The sequence below is a fragment of the Triturus cristatus genome, chromosome 5_1, assembly GCF_964204655.1.
Source record: "Triturus cristatus chromosome 5_1, aTriCri1.1, whole genome shotgun sequence".
Classification (NCBI taxonomy): Eukaryota; Metazoa; Chordata; class Amphibia; order Caudata; family Salamandridae; genus Triturus; species Triturus cristatus.
This window is the reverse complement of record NC_140587.1, coordinates 505,523,825-505,540,233: the sequence shown is the minus strand read 5'-3', so window position 1 is coordinate 505,540,233 and position 16,409 is coordinate 505,523,825. Positions and strand designations below refer to the sequence as shown.

Genomic DNA, 16,409 nt, shown 5'->3' with positions numbered 1-16,409 from the left:
CCTATGACTTTTCAGCTGTTTTGGGACTGTTCGCTCTTGAAGCCTCAAATTGTTTTTGTAATAGTAGTGCTTGGTAGCTAAGAAACCAAGTACCCGTAGTAAAGATAGGATAGCAAAGTTATAAACAGAGCACAAACTGTCCCTTACCAAGGCCTGCCTGCTCCTCGACTCGAGAGCAACTGCTTATAGGCAAAGCTTCCAGAGCATACTAGGATCACGAAGTTAAGACGAATTGGAACTAAGGATAAGTACTGTGCTAGACTCTGTGACTTTTGGCAGCAAAGCTAGAGTAAGCCAAATAAAATCCATGTCTTCGATGAAACTCAAGCATGTGGGGTAACATCCACTGCAACCAGAGTGAGAATTCACTTTTTAAGCAGGACTCAAAATACTTGGTTCCACCACTACAGAAACTGGAGTGTGTCACTGTGAACACTTAATTGGAAGTCCCAAGGCAGACAGGGGGCTAAAGGCTCAGCTTGTGAAAATTAAAACATTTCAGCACTGGTTTTTCTGGGGCTTACCCTTGTGACGGGGCACAGAATTAAGCACCAAGCACAGCCCTGTAGCCCTTGACACTTACAGTAGCGAAGTCACAAGTCAGGTAGGGTACACTAGGATGTTGTTAAATTAAGATTATATTGCCACCATTATAACAATTCATTGCCTCGCCATCACAAATAAATCTTTTGGCAGTACTGAAGGCCCAGACTGCCATCAACTTCTAGGGATAAGACATACAACTACCCTGGAAATAATTCAGCCACTTACCTGCCAATTCAACTTTTATGTGTGTCAGATTAAGTCACATTCTCACATCAGATCTCAAAAGGCAAGGTGATATTTAGTTGAATATCTCATGTCGCAATTTTGGACGATATTTGGGTACACTAGTGTATATTTTATTCCAATGAAAATTTGCATTGCTCCTAATTTTTTTATAGCCAGGACAACATTATATATGCTTAACACTTAACACCTAGAGGGTGCATATTACTGCATTAATTTTCTAATGCTTTGTTAAACATTCTAAAAACGAAACGTATAAAAATATAAACAAATTCGAAGCAGAAAAGCTTTCATCAGAAAATGTATATGCTACCATCAACGAGAATAAAATCAATGAAATCAGCTACTCGCAGTCAAACTGATTTAGTACAGACACATTTACCTGTGCTTCAACTTCCGAACTACAACTTTGCTTACTGCTGGAAATTGCAAAACCAATTATTACCTACTTTAAAAAAAATGGGTAGGATCCATACAACTAGACAAGCATTAGCAATGCCTATCAGTCGTGCTTACCTTCACAAACAAAGTGTATTGCCAATGCATGCTTGTATTGGACTCAAGAGCAAAACTGTATCTTCCACATTTCTACTGCAGTTTTCTAATGGCTCCTAGGTGGCACTGAAAGACGGGAACTTACTGGTGTGGTTCACACGTGATTGTTTACGATGCTGTATTCAGAGTAGGAAAAAAGACAAATCTACCAACGGTAAAACCAAAATGCTTCTGTGGGTGGATCAAACACAGAAAGAGAGGAAAGCAACACATAGGTGTAAGGCAACTGAGAACGCAATCCAATTTTGAGCAAAGATTGGCTTTGTGGAGCTTGGTATACAATGCGGTCTCCCGAAAGCTGGCTCTGTCTTTAGCGAGACAGCAATAACCTGCAGCTTCTTGATACTTTGCAAACAACAGTATTAAAAAAAAGCTAGAATAGTCCTTGCGGCGTGCAAGAGCCAAAATTGATCAATGGAATGGTTTAATTAATCTCAGCCATGGTGAATACTCCATTCTAGATCAATGTTTTTGGATCATTACAAGCAGGCCAACGATATGCTGATCTACTTTGACCCCGCTCCCAAAGAAAACACACACTTGGGCATATCTATATCGTATAGGGTTACTCTGAGTGACAGCAGTTCGCTGGTGCAAAATGTGGTTATCACCTTGTTAAATAGAGCACCTCTGTGCCAAGGCTTGTGGAGCAAAGATTTTCATTTCTTAACACTGTTTTAACTTCTTTATTTGCGGGACCCAACAGCTCCATGCAAATTGTTACAGGCCACTTCCACATTTTGATAGTACAGCCTCCATTGCCCTGGCGAAGAGGACTGTTCTTCCCAAAATCCTACAAGAGTAACTTTGAACAACATTCCGCTGGTTTGTGCTACTGGTGATCTCAAATAGAGTCTCTGTAGTAGTAGCAGCAAGAAAGCTGCGCTTTACGAGCGGTGCTGAAACATTTTAGCATGCGCAGATTGGTGCTTGTCCCTGAATACTGTCAACCTTTCACATGCTGCTGTGTAATGCATTCCCATCCGTCACTTTGATGTAGCTGTAATCCATAGAAAAGCTTCCCTTAAGAAATGTGGGTCATTGGTTGAGGGAGGTGGAAGACCCACTCAGGCAACAACCACAATCCTTGTCAAGGTAAACAACAGAAGTCACTAAATTAACCTGTGCTTAACCGTCTGGTAGGTCGGCACAAAACAGTCAGGCTCTACTTAGAGGCTACGTGTGAAGTATTTAAGCAGCACACAGACAGTAATAAAGTGAAAACACAACACAAGGAATGTGCCAAACCAATTTAGAAAAAAAGTACATTTTATTAAATAAATTGATGCCAAAACAAATTAAATCCAATCAGCAGAACAAGAGTTGACCCCGATGGAATGCGAGTTGCATACACGGGGTGCATTGGACCCAGCCTCAGCTTACCTTCAGGCTTAGAAGAAATTTCTGAAAAAGTTCTTGAGGAGGTAGAGTCCCAATGGAACTAGGCACCAGACTGTATCCAAGGACGAGTCATCAATGCTGAGAAGCCGCTGGAGCAGGTCTTGTGAAGCTGTCAATTACAGCAGGAAAGGTTCTGAGTGGGAGAAGCTGGACTTTCAGGTCAAGGAGGTTGTTGTCATCAATAGGGTGCTGGCCATTGTCAAGCCAAGTGAAGACTTCTACAGTCGGACTTAGTTTTTCTGGAGCTCAGATTCACCCAGCGGAAGAGGTTGCAGGCTGTAGCCAAAGAGGACTCTACGAGGCCTGATAACTTCGCTGGGAGGTCCTACTGAAGAGTATTTGCTGCTCCGGAGAAGAAAGTATTAGGAGCTGCAGTGAAGTCAATACCACCGGCGATGCACTCCTGTGGGATCGGCTTGCAGGTAGGTCTCCTGTCAGTTCTCAAAGCAGTTTTTCGTGAAACTTTTTCATAGCTCCAGGGTTTGGGTTTTGGTAGGAGGAGGCCACATTAGCACCACACCAAGGATCCAGGACCTGGGGAGCAACATTTGGCAGCTAGGACTCTCTCAGGCAGGGACCAGCAGCAGGCAGGTAAGTTGCAGGGTCTCTGGATAAAGTTGAGTGCCTGAAGCTCAAACAGGAGGAAGCTGGCCCTTAAGGTCACAATGGTGGTCCTGGATGCAAGGAGCAGGTCCAATCTTTCTTTCTCAGGCCGCAGGACAGGCCTTCCAGCAGCAGGACAGTCATGCTTCTGAGTCTTCTACAGGTCCAAAGGTGATCTGAAGAGTGGTTCTGGGGTTCCCATATTTATATCTGGTGCCAGCCTCTGTGTGCGGGCGTACTTTCTGTCCTACCCCTATATCTGGTTCTGGAAAGTCCTTCCTTTCCCCTATCAAGGCTACAAACTGTTTGGGGTAACAAAAGGTTAGTGTCAGGTTCATTTGTGTGTGCTGGAGGGAAAGCCCTTTGAAGTTTAAGCGGGGCAGGGCACAGCTCTTCCCCCAGCTATCTTGGCAGAATGGCCAATCCTGTGCATACTTAGTCCCCTGTGTGTCACGGTCTGGGAGGAACACACAAACCACAACAGCAAATCCACTTACAGTTATGGGACCCAGGACATTGGGAAAAGGCACAATGTTTTTGAATTATAATTAATTTTGGAATTCATTTGCTAGAAGCCACTAAGTAAAGCTTTCATAATTTGTTTTGGATTACATAAGATTCCTATCTAAAAAAATCCCTTCTAAGCATCTTTACCTTTTACTTATTTTGTGTTACCCAAGCCTCCAAGGGTCTAGTGGGTTGCCCACTTCCTTGAACTGTAACTTTGTAAAAGTGGCATTTTCAGAATTGCGATTTAAAAATTGACTTTACCATTAAAGAGGATTTTATATTACAATTTATTTAAGTCTAAACAGCATCTCTCTAGCGGCTCCCAATCCATTAATTTTAAATATAGAATGGTAACCAAATGTTAGTCAATAGGAGAACTAGGTCTTACGACATTGTAAAAAGACCTGTGGGAGTTTCTCACTGCCAGGACATGTAAAACTTAAGTTCACATGTCCTACCTTTTAAACACTGTCCACCCTGCCCTAGTATTTGTTAGGGCCTAACTTGGACTATAACCAAAGGATTAGGCCTGGCAACAGGATTATTTTGTAGCATTTAATGTACAGGCGCTGGGTACACATAGTACCATTTACCAGTGACTTACAAGTAACTTAAATGTGCCAATTGGCGTAGGCCAATTGTACCATGTTTAAGGAGAGAGCACATACACTTTAGCACTGGTTAGCAGTGGTAAAGTGCACAAAACCCTAAAGCCAACAAAAATTAATTCAGCAAAATAGGAGGGGCGAAAGCAAAAGGTTTGGGGAATATAAACCAAGGGAGTCAGGTCTAACATTTCCTCTCACTAATTGCTCATTGTTTTGTTTACGAGAATGGAAAAAACATTAAAGTAAAAAACAAAACCATTCCTTCCGACGTACATTACTTACCTGTAATCTTTATTATCCTTAGTCAGAACCGTCCTTGTCACAGTCATTAATATTGAGGTGAATCCCACCTCAAGATAAGGCAAAAGAAATCAGGAAGAAGGAGTGGTTCTCTAGTTACCGTGCAGCCTTGTGGGTATCAATAATTATGACGACTGCCAACGATTCATCTTGATCTTGTCAAATCCACCAAAAGCCAGTTCAGGAAGGTTGGGTGGGTTCCAATAACTATAACTATGACGAGGACATTAAGGACGGAGGATAATCAAGATTACCAGTAAGTAATTAGGAAATTATCCCCAAGTCTTTAAGTGTTCGTCCCAATCATTAGTAGTGAAGCATATCAAAGCCTTTGCTGGCCGTCCAAAAAAGAGATACAATTTCACCATGAAATGCAAGCAGAGGTTAATTGTGAAAAAAGCAATATTAATGAAGTAATCAAATTGCATCATTTAGTCTTTCAAACAAAGACATTTCAACACATTTAAGCCAAAATTATCACTAAACAGGCCCAACCCTTTTATCTTGCATTGATTGAGGAAAGTGTGAGGAGGTGACAAAGAGCCAGAGCTCGCAGATCCCAGTTAGGGATAAACCTTTAAGCCCAAGTATCTGTTCAGGTGGAGAGTCCTAGCTAAAGTATAGCATAGGAAGTCGTCTTCCTTATCTATTTACTGAAAGTGATGTTAGAATTGTTATTCCCTTGATCGAAATTCCCAAATATTGAAAAATAAAATGTCAGATCTCCTAAAAGCATTTGTTCATTTTAGACAGATTAAGAGAGCTCTCTTGACATCTAGTGAGTGCAGAGATGTTTCTTCTGAGGACTTTGGTATAGGAAAGAAAGTGTAAAGAAAACTCTCTCGGTCTCTTTGTGGCAGGGAAGCCATCTTAGCTAGAAATTAGGGGTCAGGTTTAAGTACAATTACATCTTCTAGGAATCTTAGATAAGGAGATGTGCACAGGAGAGCTCCTAGTTCACCAATGTGCCTGGCTGACATAATGGCAACTAGGAAAAACACTATTACGGGTAAGAATGTTAGTTCTATAGTTTTCAAAGGCTTACAGGTTAAATGCTGAAGAGTGTTGAAAACAAAAGGTAAGTCCCAAGGGGGATAAAAAGCATGTGTCAAAGGAAAAGATGAAGAAAAGCTCTTCAGTAGAATAAATCCCAGATTCACATCCAGAAGGAAGCCACCCCAAGGTTTTTTGAAGGATCTAATAGCCATCCACTGGGCTTTTAAAGTGATAACAGCGAATTCCTTCTGAAAACCCTCAAACAGAAACCATGTTAATGTTGTACTTTGTGGGAATGACAGATTTCGAGGCACATCAAACGTCAACTTTTTCCAGGCTTTAAGAGTGGAGGTCTGCCTGGACTGGTAAATAGAAAATGCTTAATGATCTGAAATAGCCTGGTTTAGTAGCCCAAGCCTTCAATCTCTAAAATGAAAGAGCTAGAGTTTGAAAAGAAAGAGATCGAAGAGTCTGAACCAGAGGTGGAATACGAGGGATTCTCCAAGGAAGAGCAAGAGACATGGAGAGCAGGAGAGGGAACCAGGACCTCTTTAGCCAGTAAGGAGCTACCATAATTACTTCTGCTGATTCCTTCTGAATCTTTACAGGAAGGCAAGTGATTATGGTATGGAAGGCATAGAGAAGAAGAGGACGCCACTGAATAGATAAGGTGTCCACTCCAAGCACCTGTGTTGGAAATCACAAACAAAAGTTCTCTATAAGAGAATTTTCTTGGGAGGCAAATATGTCTATATGTGGTGTCCTAAATCCGATGCCTTTCTCCTAAAAGAAAGAGGGCCTCATTACGATGCAGGTCGGACGAGCATCCGACCAGCATTATGTCCGAAACAGGACCGCCCGACAAGTAGTCTGTGGTCCTGTTCAATTAGGAAGGGACAGCCTTCACAGCAGTCGGAAAGTGTATCTTTCCTATTGCAGCTTGTTGTGCGGGCCCCAACACAAGCAGCAATAGGAATAATACACTTTTTAAACATCCATGCACCGTGTGGCAGGCACCATGCGTTGCCTGCGACACGGTGCATGGATGTTTGGGGGGCCTCTTAGCGGAGGCCACGGGGTTCAGGGCTCTGATAGGGGCCCCCTAAGTCCGTTTCCGGCATCCTTTCTATGGCGCTCTGGCTGTCAGAAACGTGCATCCCCACGGTGGTGCATGAACAGGCACCACCTCCATTTTGGGGATTACAAACCGTCCTCTGCCCCGATGGGCTCCTTGAGCCTGTCGGAGGTGGAGCGGATTCCAACGCAGGCATCGGGTGGACCGCCTGTATCATAATAAGGCAGTCAGACGTTTCTTCAGATGTCGGGCAGAACTCCACCGACGAGCTGTCAGACGGCCTTCCGCCGGACATAGTAATAAGGCCCAAACTGTGTGCTGCAAAGATCCTGGAATCTTGGAAATATGCAGCTCAGAGAATCTACCTGCATATTCTCCTTCACTCTGATATTGTCTGCTTTGAGTGATAACAGATTCTGTTCTGTCCAAGTGGTTACCTTCATTGCTATTTTGTTAAAGAATTTTAGTTTTGAAACAGAATACGCTCTTCCAGATGGCTGTTAATTACCTCTGGTTTGATGACAGAAGTGGAGCCATCCTGGACCATTTCCCCAGCGTCGATAGATCTGAAAGAGTTGCTCCTCAACCTATCAGACTCGCCTCAGTAGTTATTACAAATGGGTTCACAGGAGGCACAGAAGGAATCCCATTTCCAAAAATCCCTTTTTTAGCCACGAAAGCAGATGTTGAGAGATTTGGAACGTATCTCTTGAAGTATTGATGTACAGATGATGGTTTCCAGTACTGAAATAGATGGAGTAGCAAGGTCTCAGATGGAATCTGTCTCAATGATCTAGAAATATGCATGAGGCCATATGACCGTGCAACTTTAGACAAGTTGTTGCTGTAGGCACACCATGCCCAAATCTGTTCTGAATCGAGCACCTATCAACATTCAATCCTGAGAGAGCGTTAGATGTCATTTGGGACATTCGTTAGCAGACCAGGTTTGGATAGGCAGTTCTCATTAACAGTAATCCCTGAAAAGCTAACTCCTTTGAAGATGCTGCCAGAAGTCAGTCATTCAGGTATGAAAACGCGTGGAGACCTTAAAGATGTAGAGAAGAGATCAATCAAAGGTGGCATCATTTTGGTGAAGACCCTTGAGGCAGATATGATGCCAAAGGGCAGGACTTGGAATTGAAAGTGTTTTCCGAATATTGCAAATCTGGTGAAATATCTCTATAGGAATATAAAAGTAAGCATTCATTAACTTTATTGTTATAAGAAAGGCTCCTGGTTGAATCAGAGGGATAATTTTCAATAGAGTTTCTATTTTGAAACATATTTCCAGGTTCTGGTACAGGTATCTGAGATCGATAACCAATTTGATTCCCTCTATCACTTTGGAGACTAGAAAAATTCTCGAGAAAAGTCCCTTGTTCTGCTTCGATTTGGGACCTCAAGTTAGAGCTCCTTTCATTATAAGAGAAGGAATCACTGCCTTTGTTGCTGTAAGGTTTAGAGGGTCTCTTGGTTTTGGCATATGAATGGTCCTTGAACATGGAGAAGAGGATAACTCCATCTAGAAACATTGTCACTACCTCTTAAATCCAAGAATCAGCAGTATATTTTCCCTATTCCAAGAGGAAATGTTTTATCCTACCTCCACTGGCCACCCATGGCCATATTCAGCATAGTCAGTAGAACTGTGAGTTTTTCTGAAGAGACCTATTTTGCTGTTCTGTAGTAGTCTTGAATCCTCTACCCCTCTGTCGGTTTCTGATTATTGGTAAATTGTTTTCTTGATGGTTGTCTGAAGGAAGTCTTGAATGGGTTGTTGCCAGTGGAAACAGTAGCAGCCTGTGACTGGCGAAAGACAAGTTTGTGAAGTTTTTTCTCTAATTCTCGGCCTAACAATTTGTGACCAGCAAATGGGAGATGGACAGCCTTATTCTTATGGGCAGAATCAGCAAACCAGTCTCTTAAAAATACGTTTCTACTTGCCACTATAATATCTCCTTTAATAAGAGCTTCTGACTGCATCGAAGGCCCTGAGAGGTATTCACACTGTCTTCTATACTTTCCAGCAGGGCTGTGCATTCAGTTCTTTCTTCAACTACTTTAAAGCGCTCCTTAAATCCAGAAATCAAACTTATGTTGGCCGTGTATATACCTGCCCTCATGGACAGATCTGATCCCACACATGCCTTTATTTTTAATGCTGAATCCAGAGAGTCTTTAAGCACATTTTCCTCTGCTATTGATGATCTTCCTACAAGACATACTCCCAAGGAAACATCAGACACAGACTCTGGTATCTTCTTCTCCATTTCATTAAGAGGATATTACTTGGACTAAAAAACCTGGCACCACGTTTTTGTCTAGATCATTCCACACTCGGAGAATGACATCCCAAACATGTTGATGGATGGGCAGAGAAGGAGCATTTGTTTTGAGGAACTGACGTAATACAGGCTCAGTTGAGGTAGAAGATGCTTCATCATCAGGGAAACACATATTAAGGTGGATTGTAGATAAAGAGTCACGCCAAAGTTCTTTATCAATATATTTTTGCTATGTTATGTTAAAGACACTTATTGAGCGCACGTACACCAAATGGTTTCATGGCGCTGGAGTCAGGAGGGAGGCTGCAACAGTGAGGGAATTAACTTAGTCATACGCCTGGAAGAACAGCCAGGTCTTAAGCTGTTTCCTAAACTGTGCATAAGAGGTCACAGACCTCAGCTCCACAGCAAGCGAGTTCCAAAATTGTGGGGCCAAGACCGCGAATCTTAGTCCCCCATATTTCTTGCGTTTGAATGATGGAGTAGCCAGCAGATTCAAATGGGAGGACTGCAGTTCCCAAGAAGGAGTACAACGCTGGATCCTCAAAGAAATAAATGCTGGACTATTACCAGAGAGGGCTTTGAAGATGGTACTTCCCAACTTGAAGGCACAGCGTTTGGCCACAGGAAGCCAATGTAGGCTTTTCATTAGCGGTCTGACGTGATGCCATTTGGGCTGATGAAAAATCAACCTGGCCGCTTGGTTCTGCAACAGCTGTAAGCGATGTAATTGATATGCTGGGATACCTACATACAGTGAATTGACGTAATCAACACGGGAGATTACCAGAGCTAGGATGACTAAGGTCAGGGCTTCCGTGGTCAAATATCTACTGATCTTCCTAATTCTTCGCAATTGAAAGAAGCAGGCGGAGACCACTGAGCCAATCTGGGCATTCATAGACAAGTCATTGCTGACCACAATACCCAAACTCTTGGTAGAACTTGCTGGGAGTGGGGGATTTCCCAATAACGGAGACCAAAAGTTGGAGTTCCATGGGTTGGCTGGCCCACCCGTAAGGATCAGCTCAGTTTTGTCAGGGTTCAATTTTAGTTGATTGCTATTCATCCATTAGATGATAACATTCAGGGTGGATTGGAAGTTGGACAAAGAAGATGCCAATGGATTGATATCAAATACCAATTGAAGGTCGTCAGCTTAGTTAAAGGTTCCAACCTTTCTTTCTCTCAGGGAGCAAATCAAGGGTAGTAAGTACAAATTGAAGAGAATGGGTGAAAGGGAGGATCCCTGAGGTACCACGCAGGTCAGTTTCATTTTGTTGGAGGAGAAATTGGCGAGGCGAACCGCTTGAAATCGATTGCTGAGAAAATAAGAGAGCCACTTCAGCACCAGACCCTGGATCCCAGCATTACTGACACGGTCAATCAGGAGATCATGATCGACCGTGTTGAATGCCGTTGACAAATCAATAAGTACCAGGGCCTGGGTAATGCCCTTGTCTGCCCCCCTTCTGAGCTCGTCCATGACTGTAAGAATAACTGACTCCGTTGAGTGTGCAGGTCTAAAACATGCCTGATGAGAGTCAAGAAAGTGGGAGTGTTTAACGAAGGAGCTGAGGCAATTATCCAAATGAGCCTCTAAGATTTTACCTAAGTAGGGCAGCAAGGAAATAGGACGATAGTTACTGAGGACCAGAGGGTCAGAGCTAGGTTTCTTAAAGATTGGAACAATTTCCGCACTTTTAAATATATTTAGGACTTTTCCCAGCTTGAGAGAATTGTTCAGGAGTGAAAGACGGGGGTCTGGATAAGTGAGAAAGGCTTCCCGTAATATGTGAGGGGGACAGCAGTCAGTAGGGGAACCGGAACCAACCTTGTTAAACAAACCAAAGAATACCCCCCTAGAGATAAAAGGAATTTGATCAAGCAGAAGTGGGTTTTTGCGTATAAGCGTAGAGAATGTGGAAGAGGTATAGGTAGGGATGCGAGCCTTAATTATGGCAATTTTCCCAATAAAATAGGAGTAGAGAGAGTCACATAAGGATTGCGAGTGGACAGGTTTCGCCATGACTATCTGGTTTTGCAAGCTCATCTACTATAGAGAAAATATCCTTGGGCTTATTTACCAAATGTAAGATTTTCTTGGCAAAGTAATCCGCCTTAGTTTGAAGAATAGCATTTTTATATTCTTTAAGCTGGGTTAAAAATATAACCTTACCTGAGGAATAATGGCGTCTCCAGCTACGTTCTGCTCGTCTTTGAGCAAGTTTCTTTGTTTTTAAGTCATCGGAGAACCAACGTTGGGCATCATGAGGTCTCATTTTCTTGGCTTTCTTAAAAGGAGCAACACTATCACTAGCAGTTTCAAGCCATATCTTAATGCTTTCTGCCTGATTGTGAAGTGACTCCTGTACCGATGGGGCCGTAACAGTTTATAGTGAGCAAAAATCGCCAATATTTGCACGTCTCCAGTTTCTAGCCATATGCTTCTCTATTCGTTGGGGTTTGGTTAAGAAAACACTGGAGAGAGTGAATGTAATAAAATGGTGGTCCGGCCAACTACAAGGAGAAATCAGTATCTTGGAGATCTTCAGGTTAGATGTCCAGACCTGGTCTAAAATGTGCCCTTTTATGTGGGTAGTTGCGCTCAAAATCTGGGTACAATTCATCCCAGAGAGAAGATCTGCCAGTTCAACAGAGCTAGTACTCTCCCGTACATCATTGGGCCAATAGTTAAAATCTCCGATTATAAGAATTCTAGCATGGTCAATGACTAGATGGGAGATCATTTCGCCCAGTAACTGGGGGAATGTTGGCATGTGATAAGGGGGTCTATAAAATAAGGCGCAAATAAAAGAAGACTGAGGAGATTCAAATTTCAAAACTAGGCTGTCAACTGAGGGTAAGCCCGTGACCCCTAGTGAGGTGAACTGAAGTTTCTGGTGGATGATAGCTGCAAACCCTCCCCCAGCTTTACCTAAGGTCCTGTTTGCCTGAAGAATATAATAGCTATCAGGTTTTCCTTTAGCTCATTGTTTTGGATGACCTCTTCTTCATCAGTATTAAAAGAGATGTCAGAGATTTCAAAGTTATTCTTCAAGAATACTTTGGGTTTAAACAAGGTTAATGCTTCCCATAAACTTTTCTTTTTTTTCTCCTCCAAATCTGTATCATGAGAATGTCTCCTAGATCTTTCCATTAGAGGAGCAGATCTGAAGCCAGATCAAGAAGAATCAGGGCTAGAAGGTTCTAAATGCATAACCTTTTTGGAGTGTGTCCCATCTTTCTCTAAAGATGACTCAAGTTCAGGCCAGTCAGAAATATAACTGTTTGAAATCAAGAAGCAAAACACAGATTTACCTGTCATCGCGCTGCTAAAGCAGCGGAAAGAGCAGTAATAGGGATAGGGGGGTGGGGGTGGGAGCCACGCTGGGTCGCCGTTCAATATTCTCACTCCAGTCACGATAAGGGGAAAAAAAAACAGGATGACTTGTGGGAAGTTGTCATACTTACAGACACCCACAAGGGTGCGGCGTTATTAGAGCACTTATTCTTTCTGATTTGCTTTTCACCTCAATATTAAAGACTGGGGTGAGGACGTAGGGATAACAGTAGATGCATTAGTTTACCTAGCAAATGTTGGTGCAAAAGGGCAAATATAATTATTTACGGACAGAATAGAATGACTGTACTGGTACAAAGACATATATTGGGATTGAAAGGCATCATTGCAGTAACTGGTTCAGAATATTATTCTTACCAAAACACTCTAGAACAGCCATCACAAACAAAGGGCAGGAAATCTGAAACAAAAGAAATGCAAGCTTACTTTTTAACGTACACTAAAAGTTCAATTGTTTTAATACAGCATTTTACCACATTTTTGCCATTATAGAGCACTGTAAATAACAAATAACATTATTAAAGACTTATTGCTAGTAGCACTGGAGGAATAAACAGCAGAGTTAGGCGTAGAAGGATTCAAATTTGTGAACTACACATCATATCATATTTTATTTCTTTATATATTGACATAGTTTAATAACTAATGAAAGTGTTAAATGTGGGTGTCACAGAGGTTAGAGTTTCCTACTGCCAGAAGGTCAGGTATGTCTCAAAAGGTAAAATAACAGAATTGTAAGAATCTTAAAATAGAGTACTTACATATTCACATTACTGCTGGTGTCGTGTAATATGAATTTTCTATATGTTTGGATTTGTTACATGCTGTAAAGTCTTTGCTGCAGGTTACCATATGCCTTGCTATGTGAATTTGAAAAGATGAGGCCTACTATATCGGGCTCTCTATCGTGATTTTGTAAAGAGGTAGAATATTGCCTTTTGGGTAAGGTTCTCTTCCCACTTCACAGAAATTGAAATCATACTACTGAAAAAGACGGCACAGGATTGAAAGGAATTGAAATATTGTTTGTGAATAGTACTCCCCTATTCACTAGTGGTTCTGCCATATATGACACAGCTCCAATGTCTGGAGAAAAAAGAATATTGCTACTCGAAGACTCAGGTTTGCCTGGCAAAATGACTAAGGACTGTATGTTCCTTCTCATGAATCTCCAATTCTAGAGATATGCTCTGAAGACAAAGAAAGCTGATCTCTTGGGGGCACTAAAACGAGAAAGGAATTCAAGGACTCATGCAGAAGTACTAATTCTGAGGGCTAGCTTTACCTAAAGAATTAAAGCAATAGAGTAAGCAGCATTGTTCTGAAGAAAACAATCAAGAATAGTGGGATTCGGGGCGTGGCCTGGCGTTCAGGAAGATGGACGCAAAGCAGAGAAGCTCCGTGACTCTAGTTCCTGCCATAGATTAATCCGGCTCAATTATCCACAACATACCTCAATCCAGTCGACAAAAGACCCAGAGATACTGGCGAAGAGATATCCGATTCAACACGATCGCCGGATGATTAGAATGGGACGAGGAGAGGAGCTGAGGCCTGACACGGGGTGAAAGCCGTGGGCTCGATTTGTTGGCCGGGGCGCGAAGAGTCAGATGCGTGAAACACTGGCAGCGTATGAAATTCGACTTGGAGATACTAGTGTGGAGATCTCCAAGCAGGTGTGTTCGCCGGACGAGCAGATCATGTGAGGAGGGGAGCTGGGGCCCGAGACAACCCGAAAGCTGCAAGCTTGGTTTGTGTGCCAGGCCCCAAGACCTACCCAAGTGAACCGCAGCGTGAAGAAAAACGGCTACACTTTGAGACTGCAATACCATGCTGGCAGGATAGAAATGAAGGTGAGCCACGACGGGGGAGAATAAGTGTGGGCATACATCCTTGAGAGAGGAGACGGAAGAAGGCCATCTTGACCAGAAGACCGGCAGCTGGTTAATGTCCTGGAGGCCTGCAGCACAGACGCCCGATCACACCAGAGCGGGGTGGTGCCATTGGCAATGGAGCCTAAAGAAACTGTACTGACACCATGCCTTGGTCAACCAGTCACAAAACCGAAGCGCAGCAGAGGGAAGGGGTCCGGCAGGCCATAGCAGGCGCCCAAACCTTAAAAGCTCTCTCCCTCTGGAGACAACAAACAGTACCTACAGAGGGGCATAGCAGAGAAAAAGGCCCCACCACATACCCGGGGTACCAACACCTGAGCGAGGACACAAGCATTGGGCAAGGGCACAAGAAACCGGGACAACCACATCACCATAACATGTAAACAAGGAGCAGTACCCCAGATGAGACATCAACAGGAGGCGAGAATAGGGTGGCGGAGGCGTGAAAGAACTGGTCGAACATTGCCCACAACCAATAAAGGCCCGATGGGAGAACCTCGACAGGCCAAGAGGGGAGTCTCACCCCAGCAGCAGGCCGCAAGCAGTATCCTAGCGGGTCTGACAGCTACCTATCGTGAAGGTTCCCCTTGCCCTGGCTCACTACAGGGACATTCGCCAAAATGTCTGGAATTAAGTTAACAAAAGGTACGCTCCAAACCAAGCTGGATAAATATGCAACGCAAAAGGCTGTAGAAACAGAAACAGCAGCTAAAGGACATACAGCGGCGGGGCCGGGACTAGAAAGAGGGGACCCTACACTAACAGACATCAAGGAAGCAATTGCGGGAGTACGCACATCGCTGGAAAACAGAATGGACTCGATCACTACGGAGGTAATGTTCATCAGAGCAAACCTCCATCAAATAAGGGACAAAGTCAAAACAATGGAAGCGATCACTACTGATGTCCGCCAGGATAGCAAACAGATGCAACAACAGATCAAAGACCTTCAGACTGCCAGCAAAATAGCGGAAAGCAAGTTAGATGACTACGAAGGACGGTCACGTCGGAACAACGTTAGAATAATTAGAGTTCCCAAGAGGGCGGAGGGACCCACTGCTGACCTCTTTGTCGAAGACCTAATAACCAATTACCTGCAACCAAAGGGATTGTCGAATTTTTTTACGGTGGAAAGAGCACATAGGATTGTGGGAGGAAGACCTAAGCCAGGGGCACCCCCGTGACCACTGCTGGCAAGACTCCTAAACTTTAGGGACCGAGACATCATTTTACAGACCGCCTGAACTACCCCTCCAGTCAAATACAAGAGCAGTGAAATAACCTTTTTTCCAGACTTCACGATAAATGTCCAAAGTCAAAGAGGTTTCTCTCTGGGGATCAAGAAACTGCTCAGAGATAAGGACTTATACTCTATGTTATTCCCTGCAAGGTTGCGCATTAAAACTGAGGGAAGGACTTGGTTCTTCAACACTCCGGAGTCGGTGCTGGAGTGGCTGGACGGGTGGAGGCCTTGAAAAGGGAATAATTCCAGACAGCGAAGAGAACAACCCCTGACAAAACTGTTCACTAGTAACGGAAGATCAACTCAGCCCATCAATGATGAACAATCGGAGGAATAAGGAAGGCACCTGAAGGCCACACGAGTCCTGCATTGTCATAGAGAACAGCGGCTGGAGAACGCTAAGTGACTCTATTTATAAAGTTTCCAGTAATGAAGAAGATTACTAGGCACCAAAATGGAAAAGATGGTAGACAAAGGAGAAGTTAATCCACCCCCCCTTACTCAAACATAGTTTGGGTTCTAGGCGACAGGGACTCTGCATAGTTGGGGACATGGGCAGTTCTAACCCCAGAGTACAGGGGAGCAGGAAGGGGGGTAGTTGGCTATCGTTAGGTTCTGTATCAATCACCAATCTTCTGTGTTGCTGTCATCTAACCTATATGTTAAACCTATTGGCCTCCTCCGGCCTATGACTACATCCAGAGAAGGGAAGGATCCCCCAGGCACTGAAGGGATATCCACAGGGGAGGGGAAAACCAGTAAGCATAACAATGGGCCCACCT

General features: G+C 43.4%; 1 protein-coding gene across 1 annotated transcript in view; it reads right to left on the bottom strand.

Moving 5' to 3' along the window:
- Positions 1 to 16,409, bottom strand: part of ZFAND1 (zinc finger AN1-type containing 1) — a 217,400-nt gene that overhangs the window by 180,287 nt on the left and 20,704 nt on the right. Inside the window, exon 2 of the mRNA XM_085605359.1 lies at positions 12,847 to 12,889. Within this exon, the coding sequence (XP_085461485.1) occupies positions 12,847 to 12,889 (43 nt within the window). The remainder of the gene's footprint in view (positions 1 to 12,846; positions 12,890 to 16,409) is intronic.